Raw genomic sequence first — 21935 nt, 5'->3', positions numbered from 1 at the left:
TATGTTAACACTCGGAAAGAGGTGATTCCTTAGGTCATTTGAAGTAACTTTTTCCTTTACAAAAATGTTCTCCGAGGCACCGTTAACGAGTTATTAACGAAAAACGGTGACCAATGAGAGACGAGCTCGACGCGAGGCGGCCCAGCCAACGAGCGCACGGCGCCCAGTTCCGCTCACTGGCTCCGCCGCCACGCACCAGCTGATCCCGCCTCTCATTGGTCACTGTTTTCCGTTGATAACTCGTAAACGAAGCCGCGGATCGCATTTTCGCTAAGGAAAAAGTTGCTTCAAATGATCCCAGGAATCCGCCATTCCAGATTGCGAGACGCTTTTGGGACACCCCGTAGTATCGATTTGCTATGTCAACTCGAACTTTCTCGCGCCAGCGATTGGTCGGTCTAATCGCAAATCCCTCGGCTGGGGCACGCCTAACGTCAAGAACTGATAATTTCAGATGTTATCGGACCGAGACTACGTTAATCCGCAAAGTGCCGACGACGAGGGCGAAGAGGAGGAGGAGGAGGCGGAGGAGGACGAGGACGAGAGGCTCATGGAGCGTGGACATAAAACCGATGACAAGGATGAAAATTTTCGCAGAGTAGCCTTGAGCTTGCAGAAGGGAAAAAAGTACGAGGTGATTGGTACGACTTCGGACCCCGAGGTAAATAATACTTGCTACAGCTTTCCTTTTAGTCTGATTAACGCCTGGCCTTTCCCTGCTAATCCGCCGTGCCCTGGCCTCCTCAAAGCGTCCCATGGTGTTTCTCGGTTAATTTATTTCTCTCTGGGGCCGCGTGCCGGGACACCAGGCAATTTCAGCGATCCTGTTTACGGCCGCTCTGACCAACGCGAAACGGTACGCCTTCTCCAACGGTAACCGATTTCACGGCGTTCGTTCTCGATCATGTTTTTATTACCGCGGATTCAACGGCGCCACTGCGATGACGCGGCACCGAACCGTTTCCGTTTTCTTCCGACGGCTTTTATTTTTTTTATTTTCACCCCGACGGGCTCATTGTCGCTCTGCAGCGAGCACCTTTAGCCAGATGTGCGGGACACTCGAGTGCTCCGGCAGCCATAAGCTAGAGCAGAGTAGCTGAAATGCATGTTCCATCAGCATGTAAGATCGCCACATGTGGACCAAGGATCCTGATGGATTCGTAGCATTAGCGTAGCTTTAAACGACAGAAGGCTATTTATATTAATAACAATTTATTTTACCTTACAGGATTTTTTGTGAATTTTTCTCTCATTTCGGTTGTTGTAAAATAACGTGTAAAATATGCAGTAACAACTCTAATCGTCGCTTTTAATGCAGATCTTGATATTCGATGTTCGCTTTTTAGTATCCTTTGCCCGAGGGCGTGTCGATGATTATAAAAGATTCGAGGGATCGGGAGACGCTGTTCCCTGTGCTTATGAATTGCGGGATCGTGGTGTACGATATCACGCAGGACAAGAGCCAGATTGAAGAGGCTAATTGGGCTTTGAAAGGTTGGAATCAGAGGTTGCAATAATTCGAAACTAATGATTGGCTGTAGATTTAAAAAATGTGATTTAATTTAGTAGATAAACGTTTGATCTAATTGATGAGTGTAGCAGATTCGCTTTCAACGAGAACCTTTTCGATTCAAAAAAACAGGCCTAAAATTGTGCTAAATTGTGCATACTAATCTATCTCGATTTGAATTTTTATTAAAAATCTATCTTGATTTGAATTTTTATTAAAAATCTATTACAGTTTGAATTGTTATTAAAAATCTATCTTGATTTGAATTTTTGTTAAAATCTATCATAATTTAAATTCTTATTAAAAATCTATCGCAATTTGAATTCTTATTAAAAATCTATCGCAATTTAAATTTGTATTAAAAATCTATTACGATTTGAATTTTTATTAAAAATCTATTACAATTTGAATTCTTATTAAAAATCTATCACAATTTGTATTCTTATTAATGATCTACCACGATTTGAATTTTTGTTAAAATCTATCACAATTTAAATTCTTATTAAAAATCTATCGCAATTTAAATTTTTATTAAAAATCTATTACGATTTGAATTTTTATTAAAAATCTATTATACAATTTGAATTCTTATTAAAAATCTATCACAATTTGAATTCTTATTAAAAATCTATCACGATTTGAATTCTTATTAAAAATTTATCACAATTTGAATTTATAATAAAAATCTATCACAATTTGAATTTTTGTTAAAAATCTATCACGATCGAAATCTTTATGAAAAATCTATTATATAATAGAACCTTCGCGAGAGTATTTTCCATCGGAAGATCCGGCTCGATTATAAACTGTTAGCCCGGTAGGAGCTGAAATCCTTAATGAGTAGTTCAGTTCGCCGAATTAATAATGCAAAGTATCGAAGTTGGCCCCCGATAAATTCTAGTTTGCATAAAGATCCGCGGGTCGGGTAACATGATAAAGTATAAGAGAGCCGGATCGAACGTGCGCGCCGCACAAATTTCAGCGTGTTCATAAATGATCCAGCGCGAGCATCCGAGAGCCGCGGCCGTCGGTCGGAGACCCGTTAACGGGGATTCGATCCATTTTCCACGCGCGTTACGTTTAATTATTCCGTCGGAGGAGTTCCGATTCGGGTCTAATTTAAAATGGTAACCGGATCGGACGGTTTCCTGATAATTATGACCGCGCCGATGAAAAAGAAAAAAAAAGGAAGAAAGAAAGAACCGCCTCGCCGAGAGATAAATGCGAGAGCCGTGTCCCGGCCGGAACGCGAGCACAAGCTTGAAATATGGAAAAACAACGGGACGAGGGAACCCGTGTACAATTTCCTCTAAAAACAAAGAGCAATTCGCTCGGCGCGGTGCGGCGCGGCGCGGCGCGCCTCGGTCACGGCGGACAATGAGATATGAAGCGGAAGTGCTTGGCCTGATGCGATTGTTTCCTCGATGAGCATTGTTCTGCCGGTGGATACACTTTTACTTGCTCCGATGAGAAAAAAAATGTGTCTATTAAGACGTCGCTTTTCCCCTCGCGCAACCAAACAGCGCGTTCCTCGAGAGAACCGTGAACAAACTGTGCGGATCTTTGTGCGTTCGTGGCGACTTTTAACCGCGTGTTGTGGGATTTAACGCTTAACACGTTCCGTGCCACGTGTACCATCGATGGTACACGCTTGCATGTTTACTTAGTGAACTGAACAAATTGTTTACAAGAAATTTAGAACCGAAGAATCAATTTCCACCGCAAGAATGGGCGTTGATAAGTTTTTGTTACGTTGTTATGTGTACGAGAATTAATAATTGCACGTAATACATCAAGTTTTAGTAAAATATCAAAGTGTGAAGATTCGAGTAAAAAAAGCTCGGCACGGAACGTGTTAAACGACCGCTCACGAGATTTCTCGTGCTTTCAATGCTGAGACGAACAATCGACGAACAATCGGAAAAGGAAGATGTTTGGATAACGAAGGACAGAACTATAAATCTAGAAGCTCTTGAAGACAATTCTGGAGTCAAAATTTTTCCAAAAGATGTTCAAAGCATATCGTGGTCTTAGAGTATGCCTACGGGAAATAATATGGGTCATTTAAGTGTTTTAACATGCTCTAATTAGAGCATTACGCTACTTTGAACCAGCTCGAATATTTTCTTTTCTATAACAATTTTTTTCTAATATATTTTCTCTTATTTTTTATTTTATTCGATTTTAGTCTACGTCGATGAGTATGTAGGAATATTCTATTTATGTTCGCTATACTATGAGTGGTGCTTTTTTCTTAATGACAGTGAAATATACAAGATGATCAATTCAGGCGGGACACTCGATACACAGATTTGGGCGCAGAACGATTCCACGATTTCAGGTTCTTATTATACAGCGTGTTCCCGGGTTGAAAATCGCCAAAATCTATAGATGAACTTAAGATTGTAAAACAAACAAATTTTTTCCTTCGGAATTTCGATCGCAAATGCTTCCTTCAAGAGATATTTCTTTCTACAGAAGATGCGATTATTTTCTACAGTCGCAGATTGTCAACAACTATAAAAACGGGCACAAGGCTACAATAATCGTATCTCCTCTTCCCAAATTGTCCATTTTTATGCGCTACCTCAGCGCGAATTAGGGAAAAATTACTGCGTCTCTCAAGAATCTGAAGTCGAAGTCCAGCTTGGTCCACTCGATCGAGAAGTTATTATAGCTGTTGACAATTCGTAACTATAAAAACGAACCGTAAGGCTCGAATAATCGTATCTCCTCTTCCAAAATTGTCCCTCGTCCCTCCCAAATTATCTTCTGGACAATCTAAGCAATCAATTAGAGAGACATTACTGTACTTCGACTAGCATTTCCTTTCGCACAGAGAACTAAATCACAAATTCAAGCATATGCAACACACTCTCCAAAAAAAAAAAAACAGTATATATATATCCGCGAGTACTTGTATTTCTTAGTTGAAATATCTTTAGCCTGCTCGCGCGTCTCCCGATACAGTTAAGTCGGGTTAACGATCATTTTCAGTGGGCGTCTCATATCCTCGACACCTTTCAGGTATCGTGAGCGAGTTAGAGCGGATGGAGCGAGAAACACCGAAAGCTTTCAAGCGTAGCGAGGACGTGCGGTATTTCGTTTTGATATCCACCGTGATGACCTGGGCCCTGACGAAGCCGTTGGATCCGGAGGATCCGAGCCTGGCCTTCACCGAGGACGGCTATCGGAAACGGAAACCGCATCCGAATTTCAAGGAGCACGTCCAGTGCGAGAAGAACGTGGTCGTCGCGATGAAGAAGCCGAGCCTGAGGAAGAAATTAAAGACCCTGGTGATCTGCTCCGGGATCACCTACGGCGACCAGGAGGGTCCTCTTCATTATCTGTTCAAGAGGGCCTGGGAGAACGAGCCGTTCCTGCCGATTATCGGCAACGGCGCCAACAAAATCCCGCTGTTGCACGTGCGCGATCTAATCACGTCAGTGTCGAACGATGCAATTTCGCGGCGCGCTGCGTTAATGGTCGCGCTACCCCTAATTCCGGCGGAACGTTAACCGAAACCGGCTGCAACGTTTATCGCGATTTAGCGGCGGCGAAACCGCCTGATAAACACGCTCGCGCGCCGCATTCGTCATTGAATAACGGGACGCGTTACGCGACTGCATCGACGCCGCGCCGTTCCGCTTGTTAACAAGGGGACAGTTATCGAGTCATTCGCTACTGGCCATCTTCCGGCTCGAGTTCTTCCTTTATTCGATATCGGAAACATAATTGCCGGGCTCTATCTTTATGCGAATTCCTGGTTTCGTAGTGCATTTTGTGATAATTGATGGTCGTTGACTAGAACAGGTGTGTCAAACTCAAAAGCAAACTTGGGCCAAATAAACAATGCTTGACTTTAGGTGGGCCGCAAAAAAAATCAATGTTCATGGAAACAAATATTTTTATTTTGACTAGTACGTTGTGATAAACATATATAAAGTTGAATTATTGTTTACGTCCTGATACTTGACATCTCTTCTCTGATACTATCTCTCCTATTTCGGGAGAAATTTGATTGGCCGAGACTACTTTCAAAATGTCTAATACACATTTCTATTTTATTTTTGTACTTGTACTTGTATCTATTACATTGTATCACTCTGTAAAATTCTTGGAGTGATAAGGGTTAATCCTGCAGGGAGTGTGGGACTACAGTCAACGTTAAAAGTTCACTTCGCGCGATCTTCGTTTTGTGACATTTTTATATTCAGCAAGTGAATTTATAATTGCTATTATATGTCATATTTATAATCTCTATATTTTTATTTTTATATTTTTATATTTTTATATTTTTATATTTTTATATTTTTATATATTTATATTTTGATATTTTTACATTCAGAATTTAGAATTACGATTATTTCCAAGTGAATTTATAAAGATAGTTTGTACGGTCGAACAAATTTATATGTCGGTGAAACAACCACCCACGTAGGCATCTTTAATGTGTCTCCCCCGTAAAAGGGTACCTTTCAGTTTTTTTGTTCCGAGCAAGCTTTAAATGCTACGAAGGTGGGCATAAAAGCTGTGTCCCCTTAAAAATGGCAGTATCTTTTTATTCGCTTCGACGTGAGCAGCAATTGTCTGTGCTATTACAATACGTATCGCATTTTTATTACGATACGAATTAGATGTTCATATGTGTTTATTTTTATTTATGTGTTTATTAGTTCATACTTGTTTATTTGTGTATTCCTTGCAAATTCATAAGTTTGTTAAAATTATATTTATCCTCTGGATACACGGTTCTAAAAACGATGGACGTATAACAGTCGAATGAACATAACACGACGTCTGGTTAGTGCTGCGTGGGTGTTTACAAGATAACTACAGACAAGGTACAACGTTGCTTAAACGCGTTCCCAACTTGAAGGATCCCAGTTAATTGTTATATTCAGTTAGAAATTCAATTACGAGTTCGTCTGGCCATGAACGATAGTTTGTTAGCAAAACTATGCACTATGGTATCCGACCTCGAGAGGAATATGTGTGTGGAATGTGTCCTATCTATATAGGCTTCGCGATCGAGACTAGTGCACATGCTTTGCTTGAAAAATTAGAGCGAACCCTGAAAATGCGATGTTCTCGTTACGGAAAGACTACAATAATTTCTCCTTAATTCGCGCTTCTTATAAATAACTTCGCTATAAGAACGAGCCGCGAGTCTCGCGAGGCATTTTTGTGTGCAAGCTGAGCGTCAATTAGCGAGCTTTATTTAATTAATAATAATTATTATTTAATTAATTTAGCTCGAACGGTAAGTAAACATCAAATACAGTGAATTCTCTATTAATTAATTAATTAATTCTCAATTATCCCGCTGTTCGTAAACAATAATGGATAATTTTAGCAGAGCAGGTATAATAATTTAATTATCTATTATACCTGCTCTACTAGAATTATCCATCAAAATTATCCATCGAATATTTATTCGAGCCTCGCGGTTCCTTTTTATAGCTCTCGACAATCTTTGGTAATAAATACGAGCCTCGAGGCTCGAACAATCGTATCTCTTCCAAAATGGCCATTATCGCGAGCAATTCGATCGCTAATTAGTGAGAAATTACTGTAATCGGGATGTTAAAATATCCGATCAGAAAAATTTAATTCACTGTTACATCTTGTCCGTGTAAATTATACACGATTCATCGCCCAGTTGATCGTCTAGATTTTAATTATCCAATTCAACGCGCGAAAGTTCAATCATCGTTCTCTCGTTCTGTTCGCAGAGTGATAATCAACGCGTTGCGAAGTTGGCCCCCGTTGCGTTACATCCTAGCGGTGGAGCAGGAATCGACTGCTCAAAGTACGATTGTCAAGGTAACGTTTCCGTACAGATCGATTCAATTTTCAGTAACAATAACATTCCCAGCGTACACCGTACCGAGCATCGTTCGCCCGTTGAATCGATAAAACGTTCACGCGATTCTGCGTGTTGAATCACCGAGCAAAAAAAAAAGGTGTTGAAAAAAAGTATTTCCCACCATCCAGACACCTTTTCTTTTCCGGAGTTATCAGGCGTAACGGCCGCTTCTTTTTATCTCTTTTAAATGGATCCCGCGTATTTTTATCCCGTGCAACGTTATAGTTCACACGAAGGTGGGCTCAGTCGTGCGTCGCGATCCGACCTTGAATTAGAAAGTTTATAATAAGGAAGCGGTCGAGACTTAAAGCTCGGCTATCCGCCGAGCGTATTTCGCTCGCGACAGGAACCAATGTTCGAAGCTAATCGCCGATCGGTAGTGTTACGGTAATGTCTCTCTAATTGACGCTCGGATTGTCCACAAAAATGAACAATTTTGGAAGAGAAGATACGATTGTTCGAGCCTTCCAGCTCGTTTTAATAATTGTTCAAAATCGGTAACTATAAAAACGTGTTGCGAGGCTCGAATTCGCAAGGCTACTCTTCCAAAATTGTCCACTTTTTGTGGACAATCTGAGCGTCAATTAGAGAGACATTATTGTAATCTGAGCGTCAATTAGATTACGCTTTTTATGGTTATCGATTGCCAACAATTATAAAAACGAGCTGCAAAGCTCGAATAATCGTATCTTTTCTTCCAAAAATTGTCCATTTCTGTGGACAATCTGAGCGTCAATTAGAGAGACATTATTGTAATCTGAGCGTCAATTAGATTACGCTTTTTATGGTTATCGATTGTCAACAATTATAAAAACGAGCTGCAAGGCTCGAATAATCGTATCTTCTCTTCCAAAAATTGTCCATTTCTGTGGACAATCTGAGCGTCAATTAGAGAGACACTACTGTAATCTGAGCGTCAATTAGATTACGCTTTTTATGGTTATCGATTGCCAACAATTATAAAAACGAGCTGCAAGGCTCGAATAATCGTATCTTCTCTTCCAAAAATTGTCCATTTCTGTGGACAATCTGAGCGTCAATTAGAGAGACACTACTGTAATCTGAGCGTCAATTAGATTACGCTTTTTATGGTTATCGATTGCCAACAATTATAAAAACGAGCTGCAAGGCTCGAATAATCGTATCTTTTCTTCCAAAAATTGTCCATTTCTGTGGACAATCTGAGCGTCAATTAGAGAGACATTACTGTAATCTGAGCGTCAATTATAGAAACATTACTGTAATCTGAGCGTCAAATAGAGAGACATTACTGTACCTTTCATTTCGTATCTCCAACACATCGTAAACAGAAATGTATAATTTTGGAAGAGCAGGTATAATAGATAATTCATTCGATCCTCTTGGTTCCTTTTCATAGTTCTTGACAATCGGTAGCTACACATCGTCGGTTCATCCCTTCGACGGTTGACCTGTTTTCAGAGGGTGATCATAGAATCGCCGAGATCAAGGTCAGTCGAAGGACCGCGCAGACCATCGCCGGTATCTCCGCGATTACCCTTGACCCACCGAACGCGGTGCTTCGAGACAAAGTACGAAGTTCCAATGATTCGCTCATCAATTTCGTCTCGGCGCGTATTCGTCGATTCATTCATATTGCTCGGCCCTGTCTGTTACGATTCGTCCGCCCCTTACCGGAGGAGGCCGTTCCCTTCTCGCCGATCAATCATCGAAAGCCCGTCAGCTTGCTCGTCGTTAATCACGGTCTCCCCAACTTTTCCTTTTTCATTCCCCAGTTGGTTAATCAATTAGCTCCGCGGCGGCTGGCTGTCGGCCGGTGTCTTGCTTCCCAGGAAGCGCGGCTATCAGCCGTATAGATCGCAAGCGCAGAGTTCATTGGAACGATAATGGATCTACATACGTCAGCGAGCGCAACACGTACCCTGGCCGCCGCCACGGCAGGTTCCTCTCGCAACGCGAGGAACAAGCGTTAAATCTCGATAGTGTGTTCCGTATCGAGAGGCCGGGCCAGCGCATAACAGAACATATCAATTTCGGGGCCGCCTATTAATTAACGGCCCGCAAATCTGCCGCCGTATCAGCTGCTCCGCAGACCGCGTGCGCGCGCGTCTGTACACGGATAGGACAACCTCGGATTTGATTAACCGAACATCTATCGGAACTATTGGCTTCTCGACACGGCCGATTAATAGGAGCCTCGAACTGTCTCCACTCGTGAATCGGGGTCATGTTCTTCGTTCTAATGAGTCGGACAGTGAATTCTGATCGATCGGATTAGAACCGATATCAGCGATCGCGATCGACCTGGTTCGAAGACCGTCTACGCTGTCGTTAAGTTTGCACTCGGTCGTGAAATTTATATGCGTTTATAATCGTCGATTTTCGTCTGAGATATTCTTGAAACTTGTCACTGATAAATGATAATTACTAGGTTGAGTTTACGTGGACTTTTCTGCGATCTTTGGACGACCGTGTGACTTTCGGAGTGACGAAATTTATTTAACGATTTCTGACGACGGCACCGTCGTGATTTCAATATGCAATTGTAGAATAAACATTGTCGAACCGGCAATTGTACAGTTAGTGTGAAATGTAGTATATTTAGTCGTAAAAAATTCTTTAATATAAAAATATTAAGAGACGTTTCAGTTTGTGGCATTTGTTGCTGAATATTCATTTCATAAAGACATTATTGACCGAATCTGAATTCACTGAAGTATCCACATATGATTAAACTGTTTTATCACATAATCACAATAATAATTAATCATAATCACAATAATAATTTTATCACAAAATTATGGTGCTTTCGGGAAATGTGGGGTTCCTGAGGTGATTTCGAGTAACTTTTTTCTTAGCGAAAATGCGATCCGCGGCTTCGTTTACGAGTTATTCGCGAAAAACAGTGAGCAATGAGAAGCGTGCTTGCTTGGCTGGCGCGAGGCAGCCGAGCCAATGAGCGGAACCGAACTTCGTCTACTCGTTGGCTCGGCTGCCTAGCGCTAGGCGAGCTCGCCTCTTATTGGTCAGTGTTTTTCGTTAATAACTTGCAAACGAAGCCGCGGATCGCATTTTCGCTAAGGAAAAAGTTGCTTCAAATGATCTCAGGAACCCCCTATTTCCCGGAAGTATCATAATTTTGGGACAGCTTGTATATGTGAAACTGTCTGCATATGATACCACAGTATTCCAATATTATCACGAATAGGTATCGAAAAACCTTATAAAATTTACAGTAAATTCTCCCTAATTTTCCCTCAGCTTGTGAACAAAATTATGCGATTATTCGAGCCTTGCACTCCGTTTTTACAATTGTTGATAATCGGCAAAAGTAAATCTTCTCTTCCCAAAATTGTCCATTCTCGTCGACAAGCCGAAGGACAATCGGAGAGAATTTGCTGCATCCGGCGAACAATGTGTCAACGAAGAGTTGCAATGTCGTTTCTCCGTGTTTCCAGAGAATCAGCCGAGCGCTCGGCACCGGCAAGGTGAAGAAAATCCCGCAGGAGGAAGCGTTCTTATTACCGGATGTCACGCAACAGATCTACGATCAGATGACACTGAACTTGAACGCCGAGCCCGAGTACATTGCCGATCAAATAACTTGGCACCAGGATTCACCGTTCCGCGATAACATCGACGCCGTCGTGAAGGAATTCAGGACGGCCCGGGGACTGCATCCGCTGAAAATAATCGTTTTAGGACCTCCCGCATCCGGGAAGAGCATCGTCGCCCGCTATCTCGCGGATTACTACGGCGTGCACTACGTTCACGCGAAGTCGTTGATCGAGGAGACCGTGCAAACGTTGGTTCGTCGCAAGTACTTCGCCGTTCCGTTGTTCTCGGAGCGCTTTCCTATCTGCAGTCGGTCGGCGCAGCATTGTCTTCGGAAGCATAGCGCTTCTCCCGCGTAATCACAGTTTCCATCGCGATTTGAAAAACGAGCCGCTCGAATGTTTTACGGCCTCCGAAGAGATTGAGAATGCTCGTTGGAACGTTTAGCCCGCGCTCCCGCGGAACAGTAAATTCAAATGCAGGACCTCGATTAAGTGGCTTAATGGCCGCTAAGGTGGACTGCGTAATGTATAAAAGCACTCCAGGGGATTCTGAAATTTATGAAAGCCCTCCCCACGCCTGAGAAAAAGTTTCTGCTCGTTTGTCGGACGCGCTGCTTAACCGGACATCGCCCTAAGCAAAAATATTGCCCAAGTTCGTACGAACGACTCGAAGATTTTTTTTTGTATTTTCCGCGGCTTTTGCGCTTAATAGCGCATCGATTCTTGGGGCGTGTAAATCGTGGTCTTTAGGATTTTTCTTTGGAAAAATCGATGGACTTGCTAAAAATCAATGATCTTATTAAAGAATAAATAAACTAATGCTGTGAACTGTTCAATGTTCAACTGTTCAACTGTTCTAATAATTTTACCTTAATAAAGTAAAATATTTTATAATAAAATAATTTTATCTTAATAAAGTAAAATATTTTATAATAAAATAATTTTACCTTAATAAAAAGTAAAATATTTTATAATAAAATAATTTAATCCAGAAGACGAGAAAGTATTTTTGGAAACATTGATTTCGCACGAATTGATTTCGCCATCAGTATTCCGAAAAAGAGTTACTTGGGCATTTCTGAAGATTTCACAGCAACAAAATTACAACTCCCGATACAATCCACGCACTTTCAGATAACGTACTCGTTAGAGAAGAAAGTCCACGAACTTCTGCCGAAAAAAAGTCCTGAAAATCACTGAGCGCGATCCCTTAAGCTTCTGCTCGAGTCGCGGTTAAATTCTCTCGGCGTCTAAATCCGCGACAGGTGGCTGAGATAGAAGAGGCCATGACCGCGAAGGAACAGGTCAAAGACGAAGAAACAGGTGCAGGCGACGACGACGACGAGGACGTGGACGAGGACGAGGATCTGGAAGGGGAGGAGGAAGGCACGAGAGTCGAGAAGCTCCGCGAACTGCTGGACGAAATAGAGCGGAATAAGGAGAGGAACAAGGGCCGTCTGGACGACCCTCTTTTGAACAAGTTAGTGGAAACTACGTTTCATTGGCGTTCTAATGTTAAGCTCGGAAATGTTGGGATCGCGTCTGCTAGGCCGAGCGCGAAGAGATCGCTCCGATCAGATACGATCTCGAAGAGGAAAACGAAGAAAGAAGGAAACGCGCGCTCGAGCTATGCACGCGCGATTTCGTTTGTGTTTCTTTGCACGAGGCTCTTATGCGATATCTTTTTATCTTTTTATCTTTTTATCTTTCCTCATCTGTCCTCATTCCTTTTCCTCGCGTCATTCTACGTACAGTAATGTCTCTCTAATTGACGCTCAGATTGTCCACAGAAATAGACGATATACAGGGTGTCCCGAAAATGTCTCGCAATCCGGAAATGGGAGGTTCGTGAGGTCATTTGAAGCTACTTTTTCCTTTGAGAAAATTTTCTCCGAGGCTTCGTTTACGAGTTATTAACGAAAAACACTGACCAATAAGAGGCGAGCTCGGCTGGTGCGCGGAAGACCGATTAAAAAGCGTTGCGTGGACCGAAGCTCGCCGAGACGCGCAAACATCATCGGACCGTGGTCCCAGCAGCATCGACGGCAAATATCGCGCGTTCGAATCGCGCATTAAGCTCGTATTTAGGTGGCCGCGGTCATTTAGCTAACCATCGTGTTCGGTTGCTATAGCGGACACGTGCGCGCCCGGGTCCGCCGATGCGCACACAATTTGATTTATCGAGCGCCGACTCGCGGCGATCTCGCAAATGGAACCATCGTCGAGTTTAAAGCTTGTCGGCCGGTGCGGTTACGCGGCTGCTTTTGCTCGTCGCATTCACCGCACGTAAGAAATTTCATTTCGATGGGGTTTGCTCCGGGTTACGTGTCGCGCGCGGCGCAACGTAATACACGCTGCAGCCAATCTCGCTGCACGAAATGGTGGATCCGCGACGTTCCGCGATTCCCTGTCATGCTGCCGGCAAATTTCGTCGACGCCGCAAACGCGCAAACCTTTTGTCTCGGCCGTTTTCGCGGCTGCTATTTGAGCCGTTTATTTTGAAAGTGGCATAAGTCACTTTACCGTAATGAAAAGTGGTGATTTTTTAATGTTTATACGAAATTATTTGTACTGAGAAAAATATCAGTATCCTGGGATAACAAATACAAGTAAATCTTCTCGAAAGTTAGCATCCATATTTCTTAAACGTGTTAAAACGCAAACCCTTAAATACAGGTCGTGGTAAAACTATTAGGTCTACGATTTCAATGATTTTTGGTGGGAGCGTTTCGGTTATCTGGGAAAGGGTTCCAACGAAGCCGGGTTCGTTTACATTCGAACGCGAGGAAGAAACGCATTCAGTTCACGGCCACAGTGGACCGAAAGCTTTTTTCCAGCGAAGTGCGATCTTTGATTGGAGCTCCAATATGAAACGAGGCAGAAATAATCGGTGGTCGACGATTCAACGGCTCGAGGACGAACGGACCAAAGCGATCCCGTAGCGAAAATTGAAAAGCGAGTTGTCGAACCGCGACGCTTCAAGATCGAATTCAAATTTCATCGATTCCCTTCACAGCCAGTTCACACTTTTATTTTCCGCTGCAGAAAAGTAAAATGCTTTTCTAGACAATTTACGAGCGAGGTTTTATGGTCCGCGGATATTTTATCATTATGGAAATTCTTTCATAACGATTTGATTCGTCGAATGTTCAATATATTAGGTCTACCGGAAAGTTCTGTCCGTTTAATACTTTCCATCGTTACTTATGACTTCTTGCCAGCGTGATGGCAACTTGTAAATGCCACTTTTAAAAAATGATTTATTTTTAGAGGCGGAGAACTCGACTAGTGCTTGGTTGACATCAGCTTCAGTTTTGAATTTTTTTCCTGTTAAAAGTTTTGCAAAGAGAGAAACAAGTGATAATCGGAGGGTGCTAGGTCTGGGCAGTATGGTGGATGCGACAGAATTTCCCAGCCCAGCTCTGCGATTTTCCGACGAGTCGCCAAAGCAGCATGTGGTCCGGCATTATCATCGGTAGTCATGTTTTCACGATCGCGTCTCGCTTAATAATGACACGAGACATCTTTGTTTCAGTTTATTTAGGAGAGTACATGCGTGTGAATGCAATGATAAAGAGAGATAGTCGTATATGTCTCAAATCAACATGTGCATATGGATTGAAACTTGAAGTGACACTATCGGACAGAACTTTTCGGTAGACCTAATATATTCAGAGCGTATGGGAGACCATGACACTGAAAACGTGCGTTGTAAAGAATTACGTTCGTTTCGAGGCGAATAGTATGGATTGCGAAAAAATAGTAATTTGGATGCTTCTCGCCTTTTACTTGAAAAATTTGTGTCGCACGTATAAAAGATGAAGTGGAAGTTCAACGCTGAAGTCCCATAACCATCGGCAGCGTTCTTTGATCTTTCCGGTGGACCTAATATAAATTTCGCGCACATATTTTGCAAGAAGGTATCGCCCTTTAAGCGACTCGTGCATTACCGTAATTAAATCAATCAAGCAGGATTTCCTGCAACTCGTCAGGAAATTCTGCAGCTTTATTGCCTTATCGTCGTTATTCAAGCAGCGGTATATCGTAAAATTACGAGCGACTCGTTTTATCTTTAATAGATTGGAATGATTCGCGAAATAAATGTAATTTCAGGAAATGTTCTGCCTATAATTTCAGGAAGCATAATCTAATTTAATTGCGAAATTGCTCAAGATTAGGGATAACTCGGGACACGTTCGTGTGGCCAATGGTAAAGCCGAACACTCCGGAAGAACAATAATAACGACGATAAAGCCTAAACGCTCCGAGAAGGAAGCTAAAAGTATGCGGAATGCGTCTGCCACTCGTCAAGCCTAATTGCGTTTCGCTGAATTTCAATCGTTGAACCGCGTTACGAAATACCAGCTCGACTACAATTTTCTATTGTTAGACCCCTTAGCAATTTGATTTCCGCGCTCGTTAAGCTATCGGAACGCGTTCTTATTCAGCGACTTAGTTGCACACGAGCCGCGCCAGTCCACCTGAAACTGCACCCTTCGACGTTGATTCACATTCCGCCGAAGATTGCGCCGCGTTTCGGCTCGAATCAACTTCTCGTTAAGTCATGCGTCCGCTGATTCGCGAACAATCGTCTCGAAACATCCTCAATTTCATCATAAATGTATCGTCAAACGGACGATGTCCTCTCAACTATCTTCGTCAGCTTTTATTTTCGAAATGGATGTACAGTAATGTCTCTCTAATTGACGCCCAGATTGCGCACGAAAATGGACAACTTGGGAAGAGAAGATGCGATTATTCGAGTATCGCGGCTCCTTTTTTTATTGGCTCACAATTGGTTGTCTATGAAAACGAGGCGCACAGATCGATTAATCGTATCTCCACTGCCCAAATTGTCCATTTTTGCGAGCGATCCAAGCGCGAATTAGGGAGCAATTACTGTAATTGCAGTCAATTCTTCACGATTATCGCGCAGCTTGTAAATAAAAATGCACAATTTGGGAAGAGAAGATGCGATTATTGGAATCTCGCGGCTCGTTTTTCTAATTGACAATCGGTAAAACGTAAAAACGAGCCGCAAGGCTCGAATAGTCGTATCTCCTCTTCCCAAATTGTTCATTTTTGTGGACAATCTGAGCGTCAGTAAGGGAGACATTACTGTATTGGATTGGTTTAACGCGAATTTCCGTGCAAAAATTGGTTTAATCGCTCTTCATCGAACTCAACTGGACGGTCAGAGCGAGGCGCGTCTTTGAGGTCAACGTTTCCATTCTTGAACTCGGCATATCAATCACGAGCGGTTCTTTCAGCTACGGCAGCCTCTCCGTACACACCATAAACATCGCGAGCAGCTTTCGCGGCCTTAGAACCTCGACGAAAAGCAAAAAGAAGGCGTCGAAAATGCTCGTTTCTCTCAACTCGACGTTCCATTAAAATGACCTGAAAATTACCATGAATTACCTCGAACGAAACAAACGAAACATACATTCCGTTAGAACGAAACATGCTCTTTCGAATGATCTGAAACATTATGTCGAAAAAATTTAACAATCGAATGATAAAATTAAAAAGAAAACGACGGGAACTCGGTCGCCAACCGAATACTTCCATCATCGGCTAATTCCGTCCTCGAAATCCCCTAAGCGAGCAACTATTTCCAGGAAGTGTTAGCAGCACTTCAGCCGGGACAGCTCGCTCGACCATTTAAAAGCTCGTCGCCTGTTCCTCTCGTTTCGACTTTCGCGATAGTGTGTGCTCGTCGCTTGAACACACAGCGGCCGCCTGGGGCACCGGGTATCGTAACCTCGGTTTCGAGGCCGAGCCGCTTGAAAAATAAAGGAAGAGGACGAAAGCAGAAGAACCGAGGGAATTTCAGCGAACCGAAAGCCTCCGGAAACGGCCATCCTGTTAACGGACCCTCCGATACTCTATCGAGGCGACGTTCCCAGCGATTCCCCGTTTAACCTTTTAGGTACGGCTGAATTCTGCGCGAGGTTATTTCTCTGGACGGCAGAGTCTGATGTGTACTGTACAGAGTCTGATACTGTATATACAGGGTGTCCCAAAAATGTCTCGCAATCCGAAAGTGGCAGGTTCCTCGGGCCATTTGAAGCAACTTTTTCCTTTACAAAAATTTTCTCCGAGGCACCGTTAACGAGTTATTAACGAAAAACAGTGACCAATGAGAGCGAGCTCGGCTGGCGCGTGGCGATCGAGCCAATGAGCGGAACTGGACTTCGCGCGCTGGTTGGCTGGGCCGCCTCGCGTCAGCCGAACTCGATTCTTATTGGTCACTGTTTTTCGTTAATAACTCGTTAACGGTGCCTCGGAGAACATTTTTGTAAAGGAAGAAGTTGCTTCAAATGATCCGAGGAACCCGCCATTTCCGGATTGCGAGACATTTTTGGGACACCCTGTAGACTGTTGTAAATCGATGCGAAGACAAAAGAAGTGTGAAGCAATGCATACGAAGACGATTATTTGGTTCAAACGATGAGCGAGTGAGCTACTAGAGCAAGCCACTATAGTGGCGCGTCGTCCAGAGAGATGACATCCGCGAAAGCCACTATAGTGGCGTGTCGTTCTGAAAGATGATATCCGCGGAAGCCACTATAGTGGCGCGTCGTGCCTAAAAGGTTAAAGCGTTCCGCTCGTCGCGCGGCCGCAGCCGCGCACAATATAGCTGGCCGATGAGTTTAATCGTCGGGATCCGTGAAATTAATGAAGTCTTCGGTTCCGTTTTAATTCCCTTGACCTTGTTTCGCCTTCCTTCCCGGCCCCGGGACGATATCGCCGACCGGGTATTATTGTCCCCTCGCCCGGAAACTTATTGCTTCTCCGGGTCCGATTGCTCCCTTTGAGGTAAACGCGTATTGTACCCTATTTGCGATTGGTTGTCGGCTCCGAGCGGATACCACGATTTACACAGAAAGACTGATATCGATGCACACCCCCGTGCAACGAAGTCTCGGTACGCTTATTCCGACGGGAATATTAATCCCGATGCAGCAGCCCCCGACGATGCGCGGCGCGCAAGCTTCTTCTGGTCAGCGAGATATTATTGCGTCCTCGATTCCGAAGTGAAATTTGAGAAAAAGAAAAAGGAGCTCTTCTAATTAACACTATGCCGTCCGCAGATTTTAGATATGATTCTTTTGTTCGACGCCGGCATAATAGCTTGGAAATTTTAGATTTTAACAAAAATTTCGAAGATGGCAGTAATATAAATTTCTAAAATTAAGATAAGTCATCCAAGAATTTTCGTACTTAATTCTTGGTTAAATAAGCCCAATGCTATAGTTAGTTTGCTGCCTTTTAACACCCAAGAAATATAGTTAAAATGTTATTACAGTTTTGTAAAATGGCACCATTTGAAGCAACTTCTTTTTTTACAAAAATTTTCTCCGAAGCACCGTTAACGAGTTATTAACGAAAAACAGTGACCAATAAGAATCGAGTACGGCTGACGCGAGGCGGCCCAGTCAACCAGCGCGCGAAGCCCAGTTCCGCTCATTGGCTCGATCGCCTCGCGCCAGCTGAGCTCGCCTCACATTGGTCACTGTTTTTCGTTAATAACTCGTTAACGGTGCCTCGGAGAAAATTTTTGTAAAGGAAAAAGTTGCTTCAAATGGCCCGAGGAACCCGCCACTTTCGGATTGCGAGACATTTTTGGGACATCCTATATATACAGTATCAGACTCTGTACAGTACACATCAGACTCTGCCGTCCAGAGAAATAGCCTCGCGCAGAATTCAGCCGTACCTAAAAGGTTAATATTCCGCGGGAGGTTCTCGCGAAGTAGAAGAAGCAACCGGTTCGCTCCTATTTTTCCGTTTCGAGGTTCCCGTTCTCGTGGAAAATAGCTTGATCGAACCACACCGTCCGGTATTGTTTTAATTCGACGTGCGCGCCGAGAGAAATTGAAACTTTCCCGAGCTACCGAGGACTTTATTACCGCCATCGTTCATCCCATCACACGAAGGTTACTCCCTCAAGGATTGTTTTAAAGTTATCCACCTACAGTTCTGCCCCTTTCGCGTCTATTATTATAGAAACTTCGAGGAACGTCGTTGGTTACCCGATTCTGCTTTATTTATTTCCGCGGCCGTAATAACTTCAAAGAGTATCGGACTTCTATTCAACAATAGACGAAGTTCGTGCGCGAGTTTCATGTGCTTATCTAGTGCGTTACCGTCGTCGTTGCGAAACGTCGCGTTCAGAAGATCGTATGATTTGTTTGTTTGCAACGCGATTTTCGCAATTCGAAATTTATCATAAATTCGCTGCGATTGTCCTCCAGCTTGTAAACAAAAATGGACGATTTGGGAGCCGATTTTACAGTTGTTGACAATCGGTGAATACAAGAATGAGTCGTGAGCCTCGAATAATCGTGCATTTGTCAATAATTGTCCAGTTTTTAATCGTCAAATTGCCTATTTTTGTTTACAAGCTGGAGGACGATTGGAGAGATTTTACTGTATTTCGTTTTCGAATTTACAAGACTCGTTGGCATAGACATTTTAATAAAGTAGATTGAATCAAGTCCAATTTCAAAGAAATAATTAAGAAGTTGAAAGTCTACTAAATAATTTATCTTTATAAAAAGTTTACAGAGTTACATGACAGTTCGATTCAAGCCTTGCTCGCAAACTCTTCAGAGATGCGTCTTGGCTCGGTCGAATATTTTCCAGAGCAATCGTAAAAAAGCCGGTGACTCGAAAGATAATGAGACGCGTTACGCGGTACAGTAAATTCTCCCTAATTGACGCTCAGCCTGGAAGCAGAATTGGACCATTCGGGAACCATTTCTGTTTTCAAAACAGAGGAACAATTGGAGAGAATTTACTGTATTACATTAACATAGACATTTTAATAAATCAGATCAAATCAAATCCAATTTCAACGAATAAATCAGAAGCTGAAAAGTAAACAGTTTACAATTATATGACAGCTCGATTCAAGCCCTGTTCACAAATTCTTCAGAGATGCTTCTTGAGTCAGTTGAATATTTTCCAGAGCAATCGTAGAAAAGCTGATTCGGAAGATAATGCGACGCTTTAAATTCTCCCTAATTGACGCGCTCGGATTGTGCAAAAAAGAACAGACAATTTGAGAAGAGGAGACACGATTATTCGAGCCTCGTTTTTATAATTGTTGAAAATTCGTAACTATAAAAATGAACCGCAGGGCTCGAACAATCGTATCTCCTCTCCCTAAATCGTACATTTTTGTGGACAACCTGAGCGTCAATTAGAGAGAATTTACTGTAATTGGCGCACTTGTTGATCGATCTACGTCTGCGTGCACGTAACCGGGGTTGACACACCGTTAAAGGATCCGACCGAACTCATTATCCAACCTAATAGAACTGCGTTTCGTGACGCAGAGAGAGCGAGAGAGAGAGAGAGAGAGAGCGAACCGATTCTTTTACGCGAAGTTGTCGCAATGCCGCTCAGCAGCAGTATACTGAATGGGATAGGGTCACCGGTATAATTGCGATCGATTCCCCTTCGCGAGTGTCGCAGCTCATCGGATTGTTTCTCGGAAAATTAACTTTCCGGGTTATTATCGGAAGTCGAACTTCCGCGAGCCGTGCAACGCGCGTCCACGCGATCTCCGTCGAACATTGGTCCCGGTTAACACTTTATCGTCCGGTCGTGGTTGAGGCTGCCACTCAGTAAGGACTGGCTTAGTCGCGCGCGCATTTGCTCCCAGTACCGGCTAAATGTTCGCTATTCATTGTGTTGTGCTTATTCCTTTAAAAATAATAATAAATAATAATAATTATTATAATTATAATTCATAAGGATATGGGGAGGTCAGCATACAGGAGGTCAGCTACTAACAAAACAGTAAAGAAGCGAAAACCGTCGATAGCTAAAAGTCGATTAATAGGCTATCGGTCGATAAGCATTGGCAATCGAAAAGCCGATTAATAGGCTAGCGATCGATAAACATTGGCAATCGAAAAGCCGATAAATAGGCTAGCGGTCGATAAAGTGTTAAGGAACGGGAGCCCGCCGATTAAGCACGGTAAATTACGTCCCCGTTCCGATACATTAGCTATTCGAGCGACTGTCGAATTGTCAAATCGTTCAGAAACTGCGCCTTTCATTTGTCGGTTTGACGAGCTCCTTGATCGAACGATCGAACGATCTTCGATGCCTCCGTCGCATCGGAGAACGAAGATTCCGAAAATACTCGATTCGATAGACTCTTAGATTCAATTTCGTTTTTACTCTAATTATTACATGAATCGATGTTCTAAATATCGACTACGTTGAACGCTAATGTTTCGCATCCGTTTCGAAGTAACGAATTTTATCTTGTTCCGCGGATATGGAACGATCGAAGATATCGTAACAGCTGTGAGAAAGTTGTTTCAGACAATTCGCAGCAAGATTTGAAATCTTCCACATTGTCACGCGAAACTTACAGCATGAAAGTGCGTCGTTTAAAATGCACGCAATTGTGGTTTTCGGTAAGAGATCATTGTCTGAATACTAGATTTGAGGTAGAATCTAGATATAGATTAGAATTAGATTTGAATTAGATTTGAATTTGAGAATTAGAACCCGTCGAAACGACGGGTCACTAATTTTTTCATTTACGATTATCGTTCACATCGTAACGATACATTTACGAGTTATTTAATTCGGCGTATAAATGTGTCAGTCGTGGCAAATGTTACAATAACGCTCGTTAAAAATCAGAACAAATGTGTTATCGTTACTTTTATAAGCTAACATAAAACAGCTGTTTTTTGTGCTCTGTAAATCTAGCGTCAAAGACGTTGTCCTCTGCTGGTCGTCACGCTTAATTAAAACTGGATATATAACAATATAATATACTAATATATACTTTTAATAATAATAATATACTTTTATAAGCTAATATAAAACAGCTGTTTTCATATGCTCCGTAAATCTAGCGTCAAAGACGTTGTCCTCTGCTGGTCGTCACGCTTAATTAAAACTGGGTATATAACAATATAATATACTAATATATACTTTTAATAATAATAATATACTTTTATAAGCTAATATAAAACAGCTGTTT

At 42.6% G+C, this 21935-nt stretch overlaps 4 protein-coding genes across 4 annotated transcripts in view; 3 read left to right on the top strand and 1 right to left on the bottom strand.

Moving 5' to 3' along the window:
• LOC117219017 (synaptotagmin-10) overlaps positions 1–21935 on the bottom strand; it is a 93042-nt gene that overhangs the window by 28415 nt on the left and 42692 nt on the right. The window lies entirely within an intron of this gene.
• Positions 4417–6572, top strand: LOC143259284 (adenylate kinase 7-like). The gene has a single exon (XM_076520755.1). It carries the CDS (start codon positions 4561–4563, stop codon positions 5026–5028), a length of 468 nt encoding a protein of 155 aa, XP_076376870.1. The 5' UTR covers positions 4417–4560; the 3' UTR covers positions 5029–6572.
• On the top strand, positions 7124–11758 carry LOC143259338 (adenylate kinase 7-like; the record flags this gene model as incomplete). Its single annotated transcript, XM_076520996.1, has 2 exons — positions 7124–7336; positions 10817–11758. Coding segments are annotated over 2 exons (669 nt in total), but the record flags the coding sequence as incomplete, so codon positions are not given.
• The window catches only part of LOC117219018 (adenylate kinase 7), a 40758-nt gene continuing 30713 nt past the window's right edge, over positions 11891–21935 (top strand). Inside the window, exon 1 of the mRNA XM_076520754.1 lies at positions 11891–12395. Within this exon, the coding sequence (XP_076376869.1) occupies positions 12202–12395 (194 nt within the window). The 5' untranslated portion in view covers positions 11891–12201. The remainder of the gene's footprint in view (positions 12396–21935) is intronic.

The sequence above is a fragment of the Megalopta genalis genome, chromosome 4 (assembly GCF_051020955.1).
Source record: "Megalopta genalis isolate 19385.01 chromosome 4, iyMegGena1_principal, whole genome shotgun sequence".
Taxonomy (NCBI): Eukaryota; Metazoa; Arthropoda; class Insecta; order Hymenoptera; family Halictidae; genus Megalopta; species Megalopta genalis.
The sequence above is the reverse complement of the archived record's forward strand: the minus strand, read 5'-3'. Positions and strand labels throughout refer to the sequence as shown.

Bases quoted from the DNA above. Each gene is read 5' to 3' on its own strand.
- LOC143259284 (XM_076520755.1), top strand. From the start codon at position 4,561: ATGGAGCGAGAAACACCGAAAGCTTTCAAGCGTAGCGAGGACGTGCGG.